General features: G+C 38.4%; 1 protein-coding gene across 2 annotated transcripts in view; it reads right to left on the reverse strand.

Annotated features, from left to right (window-relative positions):
- The window catches only part of TNNT2 (troponin T2, cardiac type), a 40,530-nt gene extending 24,883 nt beyond the window's left edge, over positions 1-15,647 (reverse strand). For both annotated transcript variants that reach the window (XM_032218964.1, XM_032218963.1), the window contains exons 1-4: positions 15,506-15,647; positions 10,724-10,770; positions 2,126-2,136; positions 2,010-2,027 (exon numbers count right to left, since the gene is read on the reverse strand). In XM_032218964.1, the coding sequence (XP_032074855.1) occupies positions 2,010-2,027; positions 2,126-2,136; positions 10,724-10,761 (67 nt within the window). In that variant the 5' untranslated portion in view covers positions 10,762-10,770; positions 15,506-15,647. The remainder of the gene's footprint in view (positions 1-2,009; positions 2,028-2,125; positions 2,137-10,723; positions 10,771-15,505) is intronic.
- Between the last annotated feature and the right edge of the window lie 1,387 nt (positions 15,648-17,034).

Raw genomic sequence — 17,034 nt, forward strand, 5'->3', positions numbered from 1 at the left:
ATTCTGATTGGCTAATAGATACTAGCTGATCTACAAAACTATTTTAATTGCTTATTTGACCACAAGAGGGAGCTAAAGAACATCAAATACATCTAAAACTGAAAGATTGCAAAAATTATTTTTGAGGAGTAGCACTTAGCAATAGCACTTAGACTCATATACCACTTCATAGTGCCTTACAGCCCTTTCTAAGAGGTTTATAGAATCAGCATATTGCCCCCAACAATCTGTGTCTTTATTTTATCAACCCCAGAACGATGGAAGGCTCAGTCAACCTTGAGCCTGTGAGAATCAAACTGCTGGCAATCGGCAGAATTAGCCTACAATACTGCATTCTAACCACTGCGCCACCATGGGTCCTATTTAAATAAAATAATTCATTTTATAGATCAACTATGTTCCAAAGATGTCATGAAAGAGAAACAAGGCGAAGAAATTATTCAAATAATTGGAAGAAAGGTGAGTAATCCAAAGATGCAATCAAGTACAGAAAGTTATCAAAGAATTGAAGCTACTGCACAAGTATTTGACAATACATAGGTCGTAACCCTAATTTTGGAATATAGATCTGACTATATAAAGAAGGTTTAATTACAAGTCCCCAGTGCAACTATAATAAGAAGAGTTGCAAGTAAATCTACAATCCTCAGGAGAATAAGTTTGGGAATCTCCACTTCAAAATCAAAGTGGCATATTGACATTTTTTTTAAGTCATATTGGAGAATCTCTTAAGAAAAGTTTATATTTTATAAACATTCCGAAGAAGAAAAAAGTTATATTTTATCAGGATAAACTGGAGTCATAAACTTAATAAATTAATTGGAGTTAGGATAATTTTCTATTGGTTTGACATATGTAATTAAATGTAAGTTCCAATGCATTGTTTTGTGCTTATAAAGTGGGTTCTAAAATGAAATGAATATGTTATTGTTAATGTAAAAAATGTTGAAATCAAATTTGGAAAGTATTTATGTTGAAGGGGAAGAAAGGAAGAATACACACATATACAGACACCTCTCCCTCTCCCTCCCTCCTTCTCTCTCTCTCTCTCTCGCTCTCTCTCTCTCTCTCTCTTCTTTTTTTAATCCTGCTCTTTTCCCATGTTGGAGAAGGAGTGGCAGAACCTGGGGGTGGAATTAAAAGAGGGATTAGCCTAGAATCCCTACATCATCACAAGCAAGATAAATCCAACCTCCCTTTAATTCCATTAACCCTCACCTAACCCTACGCAGGTGTTAATTGTTAGTTGAATAAGGTATGATTAGCAATAAATCAGTTTAATTGAATCTTCACCTGATCATTCGTGCCTGAAACACAAACACTTATCTCAATCTTTATTTTCATTGTATTTTATGCTATAATAAACCTTAATAATACTTCCATTCAAAAAACATAGAAAGTGTCACAGCACAGGAGAGAAAACAAGTGACATGAAACAAAATACATTCAGAATACAAATGTAATACAAAAAAAAACAAGTACAAGAATCAGAAAGATATGCAATACTAATTATATTAACAAGTTAAATGCAACTTATTTCTCTTATCTGTGATAAGTTGCCTGGACTTACAGTACATTGATAAAACCTCTATGAAATATTTCCTCCAAATCTGTTTGTTTAGATTGTCAGGAAGGATTTTATAAACATATTAATAATAATGATACTTACTAACTTTTGAATGTCTATAATAATGTTATAAAACTGACAGTACTTAAGCCAGCTTGTATTTCTCTCTGCCTATGACTATCTATTTTTTTCTTCCCAGTAAAGAAAAAAAATGGCATAGTTGAATCCTTCCTTTTTTAGTAGAAATAGTATTTGTTAAAAGTACATAGATTTTTGTTCTTGCTGTACAGGAGAAATTGTGCCAAATGAACTATTGCCTTTCCTGTATCACAACACTTTTTGTTTTGTATCTTGGGAAAATCTTGTTTTGTTGTTCACTGTGTTTCTACGTTCCTTTAAGAGACATAAAACTATGACTTTTCTATTAACAACAGAAACTTACCTTGTTCAATACAGTCTTCTGCAGCAAGATAAACCAAGAAAAAAAGGAGAACAACATTAGAGCTTGTTAAGAATATCTGAAAAACCTACCCAACATGATTGTTTTCATTGTCTTACCTTCCGGTTCCCTGTAAAAGAAAAAAGGAAAAAATACTAGATTAGAATAATGCCTGAGCTTTTCTTTTCTTAAAGCAGGACAGAAAACAGTTTTCCCAAAAAGATCCTAGTCATAATCAGCTTCAAGTTAAGGAGTCATGTCAATATCTTGCTGTCAGAACAAAAAGTCTTATGACACAGAAGCACATCAGCTTATTAGTAATCAATGGGCCAAGAAGTCTTTGAACACTTCCATAGCAATTCTTGACATCACTTTATTATTTTATTTGTTAAGTAAATTTATAAGTAAATTTATATTTTTTAAGTAAATGTGTTTGTTAAGTCAATTTATACTGCCCAATGTCACTCTGCATAGTATACACTAAAAAATGAACAATAAACAAAACAAAACAAAATCCAAATTAGATAACATTGTTTGTTTGTTTGTTTGTTTATTGGATTTATATGCCGCCCTTCTCCCAAAGGACTCAGAGCGGCATACAACATAAAAAAACACGTATTACAAAAGTTAAAAAGGAAATTAAATAAAGTATCCAAAAACAAACCCAATTAATATTAACAATAAAAATTTAAAAATTAGATTAAAATTAACAATTAAATTAATCATTTATTTTATTCTGCTCAGGTCAGGCTGGCTTGTTGGAAATCGTTTTGGTGGTTTGGGTAGAGATGAAAAGTTGGGAATCATCAGCATATTGATGATACCATACTCCAAAACCACAGATGATCTTGCCCAGCGGTTTCATATATATGTTGAACAGGAAGGGTGAGAGAACTGACCCCTGGGGCACCCCATAAGTGACGCACCTTGGGGTCGATCCCTCTCCTCCAGTCAACACAAACTGCAACCAATCTGACAGATAGGAGGAGAACCACTGTAAAACAGTGCCCCCCACTCCCAACCACCCGAGTCGTCGCAGTTGGATACCATGGTCAATGGTATTGAAATTGACCAAAAGATTAATAGGACCAGGACAGAGGAACAACCCCTGTCCCGGGCCCGCCAGAGATCATCAACCAATGTGACCAATGCTGTCTCCATGCTGTACCCGGGCCTGAAACTCGACTGAAATGGATCCAGATAGGCAGCTTCATCCAGGTACTGGGGAAGCTGACATGCTACCACACTCTCAACAACTTTTGCTACAAAGCAAAGGTTGGAGACCAGACGATCGTTGGCTAAAGAATCTGGGTCCAGGGAAGGCTTCTTAAGGAAGGGCCTCACCACCACCTCCTTCAAGGCAGTGGGAAAGAACCCCTCTCTCAATGAAGTGTTGGTAATCACCTGGAGCCAGCCTCATATCACCTCCCGGGAAGCCGAAACTAACCAAGAGGGTCACGGATTCAGCACACAAGTGGCAGCACTGAGTCACCCCATAATCCTGTCCATGCCCTCAGGGGTCACAGGATCAAACTCATCCCAAGTCTCTACATGAGTCTCTACAAGATTCATCCCCATTGACTCACCCAAATCTACCCAGTCAGAGTCCAAGCCTATCCGGATCTGAGCGATTTTATCCTGCAGATACTGAACAAATTCTTCAACCCTACTCTGCAAGGGGTCTTTCCCAGTTCCTTGGTTAAGTAAGGAGCGGGTCACCCTAAACAGGGCGGCTGGGCAGTTATCTGTGGATGTAATAAGAGTGGGAAAATGTTGCCATTTTGCCGCTTTTATCACCACTATGTAGGATTTAATATGAATTCTTACAAGTGTTCAATCAGATTCGGATCAGCTGGCCCTCCAACCACTCTCTAGGCTTCTTTCTGGTGTTTCATCTCCCAGAGCTCCTTGGTAAACCAGGGAGCTACCCAGGATCAACACCAGGTCAGAGGCTGCAAAGGCACAAAGTGATCCAAGGCCCCAGTGGCCACCCTATCCCAGGCTTCCACTAGGGCTTCAGTCGAGCTGTGAGCAAGGGATTCAGGAAAAGTCCCAAGCTCCATCAGGAACCTTTCAGGGTCCATCAAGCACCTGGGGTGGAACCATCTAGTCAGTTCTGCCTCCCTGCGGCGATGGGTAGAAGTATGGAAGTCAAGCCTGACGAGGAAATGATCAGACCATGACAAGGGTTGGATAGAAATATCCCCATTAACATTAAAACATATAAGCTGTTTCTGTGAAAATAAGCCCTTGCCAGATAATAAGCCCAATTGGGCTTTTGAGTGCATGCGCTAAAATAAGCCCTCCCCAGAAATATTGCAACACAGCAGCAACCACACTTGCCGCCTCCTGCAACTCAAAAAAAAATAAGACTATGTCTTATTTTCAGGGAAACACGGTACTATATATGAAATCAGAAATATAAAATTGTAACCGAATACTTTGGGATTGATTCCTGGTTGATTTCATGATCACAGTGTCTATTTTGGGGAAGCTGGCTCGATTTATTTGTCCAGAACTCTACCTGGCAGTAACTTCTATAAACATACTTCTACTAAGGTAGATGTCCTATCTCAGAAGTTATCTCATCTCAAACCTCATCTGGACAACTTATTTCAGTTGACTCTGAAGCAAAACCAAAACCAACATCGATTTACAGGTTGTAGGTTCATTGAGATTACAATATGGGATCTTTTTTTTTTAAAGGCACACCCTGTTCTTTCTCGCTGTATTCTTGAGTGATCTTGTGAGATGTTTCTTTATGCAAATTTTGTAATTATATTATACACATACAGTCATTGTGATCATGTATGTGAGCGTTTTCAAATAGTGATTGATGCTTACTCGTAGGTACAGTTCCTAGGCCAACAAACTGCTACCAAACTTCAGCAACATCCTAGAGAATCAAATAGTGTGATTGGTATAAATTGAGGTTCAGGGGCATTAGAAGTTTCTTCTGATGTTGTATGTCTTAAAGCAACTATCTGCACTCACCCAATGGTTAAGAGAGAATGGCAAACTACGGAGAATTCTAGCAGCATCTTCTCCCACCTTTGCAGTGATAATTTAAAAATAAAAATGAAGCAAAATCTTGCAAGTGAAAGGTTAATAATGAACCGATCTGCTTATAAGTACTTTGGAGATCAAGAACTCAGTCTTTTTGTAACAAAGCCAGATTACAGCTGGTTCTTCATTGAAGAGTTACGAGACAGGATGAGGCAGATGTAGCAAGATAGTCTTGATCTCATCTCTAACACTGTGTGACTTCTGTCTGTGAAGCTTCACCACTTTAAGATAAGGTTATAGTGATTTTGGGCTTCACTATTTCATTCCTTTTTCCGAACAGAGAAACTATTTGCTAGAAAGTTAACTAGTTTACATGAATCCATGTTTAATGTTTATATTTTGGACTTCAGAGGAATAATCTTTAGCCTGGAAGTAGCATGAAGACTATTGGATATTTTAATGCATGAGTTCATGTTATGCAGCAACTGGAGATGCAGCTCAAATAACAGGAATAGGTATTGGTTGCATGGAGCCAGGAGGAGCCAGATAGTTCTGAAAGATTTTTTTCTCCCCCCAGTAGTCTGGTGAGGTTTTACAGCTGAAGTCATGACCCCGTGAGAAACTGTTCAGTGAATTGAATTGAGGGTGTACAAGAAACTGAGAAAGTGTGAAAGAATAGGAGGAACCGGGCATCCAAATGGTATGAAGAACTTCCAGAATTGCAAACATAACCAAGTGAAAAGCAGCCCAATGATATGTAGACTGCTGTGACCTTTCAGTGGTTTCTGATTATTGTATTTATAGTTTTTCCTGAAGACAAAATATTTCAAACTACTATAATCTTCCTACTTGTAAAGACTTGTAATTATTACAAAGAATCGGTATCAATTAAATTACCGTTATTTTTAGAATAAACTGGCACATATAAAGGTATATTAGGGGTATTGAATATCCCTAATTATTCCTAGTTGCAATTTAATATTAATAACTTTTGCATCAGGCTCCATGCCTTGTTACCCTCAAAAATGCCATGCCCAGTATTGCTGTGATTAACTCTATCAGTGCTGAAGTCTGTTGCTGGGATTAAGCCTCACAATCATCATGACTCAAATATGAGTTTCCCACATTCACCTGGATAGCCAGAATTGAAGAGAGTGAACTGAATGGACCATTATGTTGATTACAGTGACAGGCAATTTTTATGAACTTGTTCTTTACATGCTTTCCTTAAAGAGGTGTTTTAGAAAGAAATAAAAAAGAGGGCAAAATTTGCAAAAAGGTATGTATATTAATGAGGGACGCGGTGGCTCAGTGGCTAAGATGCTGAGGTGGTCAATCGGAAGGTCAGCAGCAGTCCCTAGTGCCGCTTAATGGAGTGAGCTCCTGTTACTTGTCCCAGCTTCTGCCAACCTAGCATTTCGAAAGCACATAAACAATGCAAGTAGAAAAATAGGGACCCCCTTGGTGGGAAGGTAACAGTGCTCCGTGCGCCTTTGGCATTTAGTCATGCTGGCCATATGACCATGGAGACGTCTTCCGGCAGTGCTGGCTCTTCAGCTTAGAAATGGAGATGAGCACTGGCTCTTAGAGTCAGAAACGACTAGCATGCATGCGTGGAGGAACGTTTACCTTTACCTATATATATTAAATTATATTTATGGGTACCTATTTAGAAATAATATATCATTTAAATGACATTGGAATATACTTTATCTTGGTGGTTATGACAGTGAAAAGGTAATGTAATGCTTGCTCAGTCTACCATCAAGAACTACTGCCGAAGAACAACTTTTCTCCCTCACAAGATTCTTTATGTTATATTCAATTTGTAATGGATAGAATACACAGACAACACTGTCAAATAGAGTCATATCATCTCTGAAATAATACATCCTAGCCAGAGGTAAAAATTAGAGATCAAGATTTAGAAGGCGGCTCAAAGCCAACCCCTAGAGCTACCAGATCCTTCTGTTCCTCCTTGTTTTTTATTCATGTTGCTGATTCTATTTCTTTTTCTCTTTCATGTGCTAGCTTCTGACAAATAAGCAGAGAAAATAGAGGGGGGGGGATAGAACTGACTTGCAAATGTTTTCCATTGTCTTTGGTACTTATCAAAGGCCCTTCAAAAGTATTGCATCAAGAACTTGGTGTCACAGTAATTAGAATGCAATATTGCAGGCTAATTCTGCTGACTGATTGCAGTTTGATTCTGACTGGCTCAAGATTGATTCAGCCTTCCATCCTTTCGAGATTGGCAAAATGAGGACCTGAATTGTTGGGGGCAATATGCTGACTCTGTAAACCATCTAGAGAGGGCTGTAAAGCACTGTGAAGTGATATATAAGTCTAAGAGGTATTGCTATTGACAACCCTAGAAACAGCGATGCTTACCATGCAAATAGCTTCCAAGAAGGGTGGTGGTGTCCTTTCACTTTTGCTGAGTCCATAGACATACAATAGCTATTTGTGTTATAAATGTTTTATTCATTTTCATTTTCAATTTTGTACATTCACTTATATACGGGATATTTGCAATAATAATAATATAATAGTAAGAAAAAAAAAAACCCAACCTAAACACAACTCATAAACCCAACCTATCGCTTTCATACACCCCTTCTTCTCCCCCTCCAACTTTCCTTTCTCCCTCCAACGATCACCCCTCCTACTTCCCTTTCCCCTCCTATCTTCCTTTCTCGCCTTCCTCACCCTCCTTCCCCTCTCATCCTCCTTACATTCCCCTCTTCCTCCCTCCTTACTTCTCCCTCTTCCTTTCCTCTACTTCTCACTATGGTGCATTTCTCTATTCCTTACGCCAAAAAGAAAAAAGAAAGGAAAAAAGCAATAAGAAAAAAAAAGAGAAAAATAAAAAGAAAAGATAAGGAACAACAGTATACAAGTGTATTCTTCTTATTCTATATATTGAAACTATATCTCCACCCACCCACCCACCCCCAATGAACCCCCCTCCCTAACCCCCTCCGACTTCCCAGGTCACACACCCGGCACAGTTCAGTACCATTCACCTTCAAAATATCTTATTAACAATAATAATGAAAATAAAATAAAAAGAACACTCCGAAAAAGAAAAAAAAAAGAAAAACAAAAAAGTAAATAAAAAAAAAATTGAAAAATCTTTTGCATTATGCTCAGCCTCCCATCATTCTTAAAATTTAAACAGTGTGAATCATTCCATTTATATTTTGTCCTCGTCCCTTACTTCTTTGATATTTACCCCCATCTTCCTGTGGACTCTCCAGATAGCCTTTCTTAACCTTATATTCAAATATTAGTTTATACAAAAATCAATTTATCTTCATACTTTCGCTACTCATCTTCCTATCCTTCGTTTCACGTCTCCATTCCTCCCAAGCCCAAATTGCATAAGATTAGGATCTCGCTCTTCACTTTAAAATCCTGAGCTTTTTATGTTATACTTCAAACATGTAAATTCGTAAAATGTGTGCCCAAAATCCATACCAGTTCATTCAATCCCAAGATCCCTTCATCAATATCCCGCTCCACCTTCCTTTCTGCCCCACTCTTCCCAACTCCATTCATCCCAAACCGCAATTCAAATAAATCTTAGTCCCCGCTTTCCTCACAGAAAACACTTCATGCGCAGTTTGGATTGAAATTCAAATAAGTCTTGTAAAAGTCCTGTATAATATCTGTCTAGAATAAGCAATGCTTCTTTCCATTCCTCATCAGTACACAGCTTTACCATTTCATACCAAACAGAAATCCTAAAGTTTTAATCAGTCCAAAAGCTTAGAAAGTATTTTAAAGACGTCGCTGGGTCTATATTCTTTACTCTTCTGCCCTTCCGGAAAGAAAAGGCAACCCTCTGCCTTATAACCACGTGTCCCGCTGCTTTGAAAATATGACTGAATCCTCAGTTTCCGCTCTTCTGCCTCTCCAGTAGGGGGAGAACAACTCCCTCCTTCTTGTAACCAAGTGACTTGCTGCTTATCTTTCCTTCACCTTGTCCTTCCACGTTTCCAAGTGAGTCAAGAAGCCCCGCCTTCAGAGTTTTATAATAAAAGTCCCGAGCTTCCGAAACAGAATTAATACGAAATCTTTGATTTTCAAATGTAACTGTGATTCCAACTGGAGCTTCCCATTTATACTTTATTTGACGATTTCTAAGTTCTTGGGTTAAAAAAGTATAACCTCTCCTTGCTTGCAGCATCTGGAGCGGGATCTCTTTAAAGACAAACAAATCATGGCCATCGATTCGGAGCCTGTTATTGTAAAATTTTTGAGTAATCGCATTTCTGGATTCTCTTGTGAAAAAGTATATAATTATGTCTCTTGGAAGCTGTCGTTGCTCTGCTACACACGAATTCTGGCGATAGATTTTTCGAATATTCCAATCAAAATTGAGTCCCGGACCTCCCACCGCTTGGCTGAAAGCTTCTACAAACGTCTGTTTCAAGTTCTCTCCTTTCTTTTCGGGCAGTCCTCTAACTCTTATTGCAGACGCCTTTCTGTTATAATTTATCATTGTAAGTTGTGTTTGAGTATCTGTAATCTCTTGTTGTAATGCTTGGATATTAGAAGTCAAATTAAAATTAGCCCCCTCCAAAGTTTCCAATTTCGTCTCCATTTCTTCAATATAATCTGTTAAAGTAGACGTGACTTCAAACATATTCGCATTTATCTGGGCAATTTTGGTCTGTATTTTATCGCATAAATCCAACACAAATTCTTTAATTTCTTTTCTAAAGTCATTAATTATTTGAAAGAGAAGCTCCTGTGTCAAAGAATCTCCAGTAGATGGCGTAGGAGACAAAGGCAGCGATTTGGTAACAAGTTCTTTAAGCACGAGGGGGGAGGATTTTTTTGCCTGTTTAGACCTGGGAGACATTATAGATAAAATCTGAGAATAGACAGATAAACAGTGTCTTCAGCTGGTCAGTTCTCCATAAATTATTTGTAGATTTTGCTCATTAATGAGTAGCGGTCTCCGGGGAAATAAAGCCAGTTAATTACGTCATCAATCACCAACACAGTAAAAACGCCATTTTGTATCCCAATTGCGCAGAGAAGTTCAAAGGAAGAACAAGGCTGGTGTTTAGATAGTTAAAAAAAAAAAACACATCACAGAAGTGAGACCCGCTCGTATTATCTTAAAAACAATTTATCATTGTCCTGAGTGTGGGAGTCGGCTGTCTAGGGCTGCAAAAAGGCAGCTGCGAAGAACTGGCTGGAGATAAGAGCTCAGTTACGCTGGATCTATTCTTTGTTCGCAGCCCAAAAAAAAAGGAAAAGGGCTGTGAACTACGAATAAATCCTAACACCTGAGCTTCTGCCTGTCCCTTTCTGCCAGAAAGGGATGATATCTATTGATCTTAATTAGATATACAGACCAGAACTCTAAGAGGGGCTCCGTTGAGCTCCTCGGCGACAGGCTCCTCCCACAGGAAGTCAGACATACAATAGCTATTGTCTTCCTCAGTCATCAATCTTTTTCTCAAAGGATTTATTATTACTCAAACTGTCTCATAATTGTAATTCCTAACCATTGTTTATAAAGGAACCAACCAAAACTGCACTCATTATTATGAGCAATAGCAAAACAATAGGATTAATGGCCTGCTGGCCTTCTAAATTTGAAAAGAATGACAAACATTTATTTTATTCATTTTTCATATTTGTGTTTCAGTCATCTCGGTCAAAGAGGGATTTGCACAACAAAAATCACTTACTCTTCATATTCTTCAATGACTTCTTCAGTGTCTGACATTTTCGTTACCTGTCATTAAAAAAGAAGCAAAATAAAGTTTCAGTAGATATGAAAATGCTGGAATATGCTCTGAGTACCATCTAGAGAGTGCTTTTAAAAACAGAGATATGGAAATTAGTGAAGCAATCTAAATTGGACGATATCTGGACCAATAGTCACCAAATGCCTGCTTGATCCAAAAATGCTATCGAATTGACTGCAAAAAGTAGGCAGATTTAACACAGTTTGAAGGAAGCCATAGTACCTCAGTGTCAAGTGGAACTTCAGTTTTTAATGCACAGTAATAAGCCAAGTGTACATAGAGGCTGTGTGCACTAATGCCGTATCAGCCATATGATACTTGAAATTGAGGAAAAGTATCCTTCATCAACCTGATGTTCTCCAGATAAGACATTTCAACTCACATAATGTCTTCCTGCTTTCTGGGAATTTTGATGTGTTTGGAGAGCACCATTTGGGAAAAGCTGAAAGCTGAGGATGCAGAATTTGAGTGAACCTGTTCAGTGATATAATAGTGACTGGGTGAGTTTCAACAATAGATAAGCATAGCTGCTTAACTTTGGTTCCAAAATAGTGAGACTGCATTCACATATGGGTCAGCTCACTAGCTAATAGTTCATCCATGTAAAAGTCTCCTGAGAAATTAATGGTCAACACTTTAGGCATAAGCTATTTTCCCAAAACTAAAAGTTCAGCATTCGTTATATGAGTTTTTTGAGGTCTTGGTGATGAAATAAGACCCTGTAAGTAGATCAAAACCAAGCCATAGAGGGCTTTATAGATTAAAACCTGGATTTTAAATTGCACCCAGAAGTAATAGGATGCCAGACCATGGCTCACAGGGCAGGTGTATCATGAGTACACCATTAAATACCTGTGATAATGCTCACTGGGTTTTGCAACAACTGAAATTTTCTGTTGATCTGTTAAGGCAGCCCCATGTAGGATGCTTTGTGGTAGTCTAACTGGGTGGTAATAAGGGCATGAGCTACAGTAATCAGATCTCCCAGTTCTGAATAAGGTTGCAACTGGGCAAAGGCCTCCTGGGCCGCAGCCTCCAACTGTGAATCCAGGAGAAACTCTAAGTTGCAGACCTGCTAATTCAGAGGCAATATAATCAGGTCCAGAACAAATCAATGGGTGTAGAAGATGTAGAAACATCAGCTCCATCTTGCAAAGGAGCAACTTAAACTTGTTCTATCCCATCCAGATCTCTTAAGCCTCCAAGTAATGGAACAAGACTTCAACAGCATCCCCAGCCTGGGGATCATAATGTACAATTCAATATAAACATCAGTATATTGATGGTATTGGTCCCCAAAGCACTAGATCCTCCCTAATGGCTTCATATGGCTGTAAATAATGAGAGACAGAGATAGAGACAGAGACAGAATGATCCTGCACCACGCATAAAGGAGAAGCCACTGTGCCAAAGTTCCCTCCCAACCAAAACCAAGTAGAGGCAACCACTAAAGAAAGAGCTAAACCACTGAAAAACAGTGCTTCAAATCCCCAATTGCCAGAGCCAATCCAAAAGGATACCCTGGTTGATGGCATCAAAGACTGTAGATGTCCTGAACAGGTCCCAATACAGTAGAGCAATTAATGCCTTCTCTGCTTCTTGTAGAATGGCTTGTTGTTGGTCCTGAACCACCATCTCAAAAATCTTTACTAAGAATGGAATGTTAGAAACCAAATGGTAGTTATCTAATACATTCAGATCTCTTAAGGAAAGGGAAGATCCACACCTCTTAAGGGCTTTCAGCATCAATCTCTCTTACAATAAAACATTCACAGCTCCCCAGATATAACAGAAACAGGATATTTGTAACCATTTGGAATCTGTTCTATCTATTCTCATCAGCAAAGTGCAACAGCTAACTAAATCTATGACTAATTCCACAGCAGTATATGTGAAAGCTAGACAAAGATAGTCTTAGGAGAAAGAAAGTCTATTTGGGGATAAGAGATGAAAGGGAAGAAGCGAGGATGTTCTCCCTAAAACCCTTGCCCAGCCAAAGGTTGTGTGTGTGTGTGTGTGTGTGTGTGAGAGAGAGAGAGAGAGAGAGAGAGAAAGAGAGAGAGAGAGAGAGTTCTTTGAATACCATTGGGAAGCAAAAAAAGGCATCTCATATTTATAAATTTTCCAACGGTATCTGATTGGCTATTATGAGAAATACAATGCCAAACTAAGATGAGCACAAGACAATTGTATTCATAAGCACAAATAAGCTGCAAGCTCAAATATTTATCTGGAATCTCAAGTTCTTAGCTGACACAACAGTTAACATCTACCATTTCTGGAATACAGAACTGTAGTCTCTATAGTTAGTAAAATGTATATAATGTCTTTGGGAAAGGAAATGGCAAAAGATATTGACAAGGAGTCAGAAAGCTAAGACTTTAGTGCAATGAAGTCAAAGAAAAGGCAAGCACCACAAATGTCTAACTAATAACTCATATAAATGTAAGTGTTGAATTTGGCTTGAGGTCTAAAAGCACTTCTTTGCTGATAATACTGATAGCAAAGCTTGTTTTTCATTTCCATTTCACATCTTGGCACCATAGTTCTTCTAAAATAAGTAGAGGAGATTAGCAGCAGAACTGATAAGAAAGAACAAGCAGAGACATCACAAATAGTCATGTCTGATATAACAAACTAAGGACACAAGTGATGTGAAAGACAACTGTTTTAAATGAGGTCAAGAAATATACTGAGAAAAATTACATTGTGGTTCAAAATTATTCTGATATGTTTCTTTCATCCTACTTATCTTACTTCCCTATTTAACAAGCATAGTAATACTTGTAACCTAACAGTTACACCCTGTAGTCTGGAGACAAAAGGAGTATTTTTTCTTCGCAGTACTGCCTGAGGCTAGAGTCTGGGGAGCTCAACCATCTTAAATTTCTAGCAACTAGTGCCAGAAACAACATTGATAAATAAGTCTGTAATCACATCTAAGCTATTATCCCAAATCAAACAGTATATTGCATACCCAATGCCATGCCAATGGAGAATCATAATTTGTTTTATTTCTAGAGGGATGTTGCTTGCACAGCTTACCACTGTCAACTCTCATATGAGAGATAATAATGTCCATTATTAGTTACTTCTCTTTTCCAAGAACAATACAATACGTTTGGAGTTCTAGCTTTATGCAGCAGAAAAAAAGAGGACTAAGGCAGAAGTCACAGTGTCACATGACATATCAGGACATTTTTTCCCCTTTGCTAAACTGGGCGTGGCCAGTACATGATGCATCCGGCCCGGGGGCCAGGAGTTTGACAGCCCTGAATTAAGATCTAAGACGTTTCTTTCTTCCCTCTAAGCTTCATACTTAAAACCAGTTACCCCAAGCTCACCTGCCTGGGTTTCCACCTGCAACAATATAAGGGCATGAACCTTGTTCTTCCTTTTCCTTGCTTCCCTGAATCTTGGCAGTTGCTTACAGTTCTGCTACAGTAGATCAACTGTGAAGCAAATCACCAAACTGAGAGGCATTTTAAGCAGGTTCTGGGGAATTCAACAAATAATTCTCATGTATCAGACCATCTGTTCTGTCCTGTAAGTCCCTGTTTCTCTTCTTACTTTGGAAAAGTGTCACAGCGTCATTTGAATTGTTCCTAACAGCTGTAAAAGAATAGAATCAAGGATGTTGCTTCACAAATTCACAAAGGCATTATGAGAGTAATAAAGGAAATAGCATTAGGAGTAGCATCCTAGTCACAGATATTGCACATGTCCACTTATTTGAAAATGGAATAATAGGTTGGCTTAGTCACTTCTAAATTTTCTCTAAATTGATTCAAAACTTTCCTTATCTAGGCATCAGTTTTCAAATAATCTGTCACTCTTAATGTACTAAAAGTAGATAGTATATTTAATACAAATTTTTGCTGGTATGTACTAACGCACTGTAGCCCTGCGATTATTTCTAATTTGAGTCCACATTGTAGTCTTTTTATGTTTTTAGGACTGTAATCATCCTGATAAGAATTTTTGATTACCTCAGGAGGACACTAGCTATATTCTTATGCAGTATTTTCATAAAAATTTGAATCCATCTATCTTAAGTAATGAAGAATTAGAACTCTATATGTGTATTTGCAAACCCCTCAGGAATTCACCAGGAAAATTAACTGAGCTTAGATTAAGAATCTCTGTCTTTGTGATAATGGCAATGTTACAAAAAGCAGTTACTGTGCAATGCAAAAGCATACTTTAAACACTATGGACTCCTGCTACTGACTTCCCTTGTTCATCTTTCAACATTCAGTGAAAATTTACTCTTTTTTGCTACCTGACTTACAAAGCAAAAGAAAGACTAATACCAGTCTAATACTATCTTCCCCCAACTTATACATGCCATGTTTTCTAAATGTGCATTTAGCAAACCATTTTACACAGACTGATATTACAAACTGAATTCCTTGTTTTGTTTTCAAGTCTAAACAGTCTTGTGGTAATATACCCTTTGCCTTCTCTTCCAAATACACACATACCGGTATATACAGAGCCACTTACACATACATACTGAAATCAATAAGGACAAACTCATATTTTTGCATTTCAAAGTAAGGGTATCCACAGAGAAATTGAGAGGGGGTAGATTTGGGGTACTGCCACACAATGTATATACTCCTCCCAATCCCAATTTAAAATAGGTTATTTTCAGATATGGTACGTGGCCTGAGTTAGTTTAAGATGGAGGAATGCAAGATATGGTTTGGGGCTCCTTACCTTTTGCCCAGAGAGCAGGTGAAAAGTCCTTTCGGTGGGAACAAATGTAGTGTCTGAGAAATGCAATTTAAAAAGAGGGAGGCTTTTAACAAGAGCACTCCACCCTTATCAGCCAGCCTGGATGCTGGATGCCTGATTGGAGGAATGCCAGCAGGGAACAGCTTGGAATGCAAAGCTTTGTTGCTATTTTGGCAGGGTCAGCTACAGCCTCTTGTGCAATTCATCTCGCCCCCGCCCTGAGCCCATATAAGCACTGGCTATTGTATGGCCTCCGAGAATTGCTATTTTAAACTTGAGATACCCAAGTGCCCAAGAGTCTGACACAAGCCAGCCAGCTGTCATTCTCGAGTGGCCTGGAACTCTGATACAGAAGGTTTGGCTCTAGGAGAGCTCGGGGTATAAATCTGAAAAGCCAGGCTGTGAGTCCTAAGGCATGCTTTTGTTCTCCATTAAATGGGACGGCTACTGATGTGTTACTGCCTGAAAGGCCTTATTGGCAAGTAAGCTATTGTCCCTTTTTTAAAACAACAACAACAACAACAACAACAACAACAAAAGTGTTGGGTGGTAGGAAACTATAAAACTTGAACCAGTCAGTTGGATTGGAAACCAAAGATTCCTTTAACTTCCTCAATTAACTCGTGACACTTGTAGCAATCTCTTATCTTTCACCTGTGTCTAAAGTTCACTAGAAAGGAAATTCAGAAGAAAAGCATTGATATTCTGAATGAGCCTTCACTATAACACAGAGGACATCGCAAACCGCTTATTATTGAAGACTAATGGAGGAGTTCCCGACTGTTACCTCTAAAGGCCTATATTGCATATAATAGAATCTGTTTGAGGGGGTCACTTGTTTCCCATGTGATCATCTAGCAGGACCTAGGAGGCAGACCTTCTCTGCCACTGCACCTACCTTTAGAACAGCACCCTCCCCCACAAAAAAATTTGTATGGCTCACAACTTGCCCACCTTCAAACAATCTTTAAAAACTGTCATCCCCCACCCCCAGGCCTTTAAGTGGAATGTGTGGACATGGCCTTTAAATTGAAATCTGCTGTGGAAAGCTGTTAATTTATTCCATTTGGCAATCAAGATACTTTTTTAAAAAACAAACTTTTGTGAAATTGCTGAAAGTCATTTTGGAGCTAGTCGGCCAGACATCTAATCAATCAATCTTCTACTACTTATGAGATCTAACTTTCTGTTTCTGTCTCAAACTTGCTGAACTGTTTAGTTTCAGTTAGTGTTCTTTGAATGTTCACCAATAGGGAATGTTTTCCCACTGACTGCTGAAAAACAACTAAAAGTTAATGGATCAAATTTGTTAAAGGTAGCTAGACCAGGGGTCAGGTTCTTAGCGCAACAGTTTTTATGAAACATTAGATAAAAAAAGCTGAAGAAGCTCCTTGGATGAGAAGCAAAATGTCTTCAAAGAAAAACCAGAATGTCTAGTTGCCTCTTGAAAAAGTACCTTTGGGGCAACCATGACCTGAATGACTGAGAATCTCCGTAAACATTAGATAAAA

This window comes from Thamnophis elegans, chromosome 5 (genome assembly GCF_009769535.1).
Source record: "Thamnophis elegans isolate rThaEle1 chromosome 5, rThaEle1.pri, whole genome shotgun sequence".
NCBI lineage: Eukaryota > Metazoa > Chordata > Lepidosauria > Squamata > Colubridae > Thamnophis > Thamnophis elegans.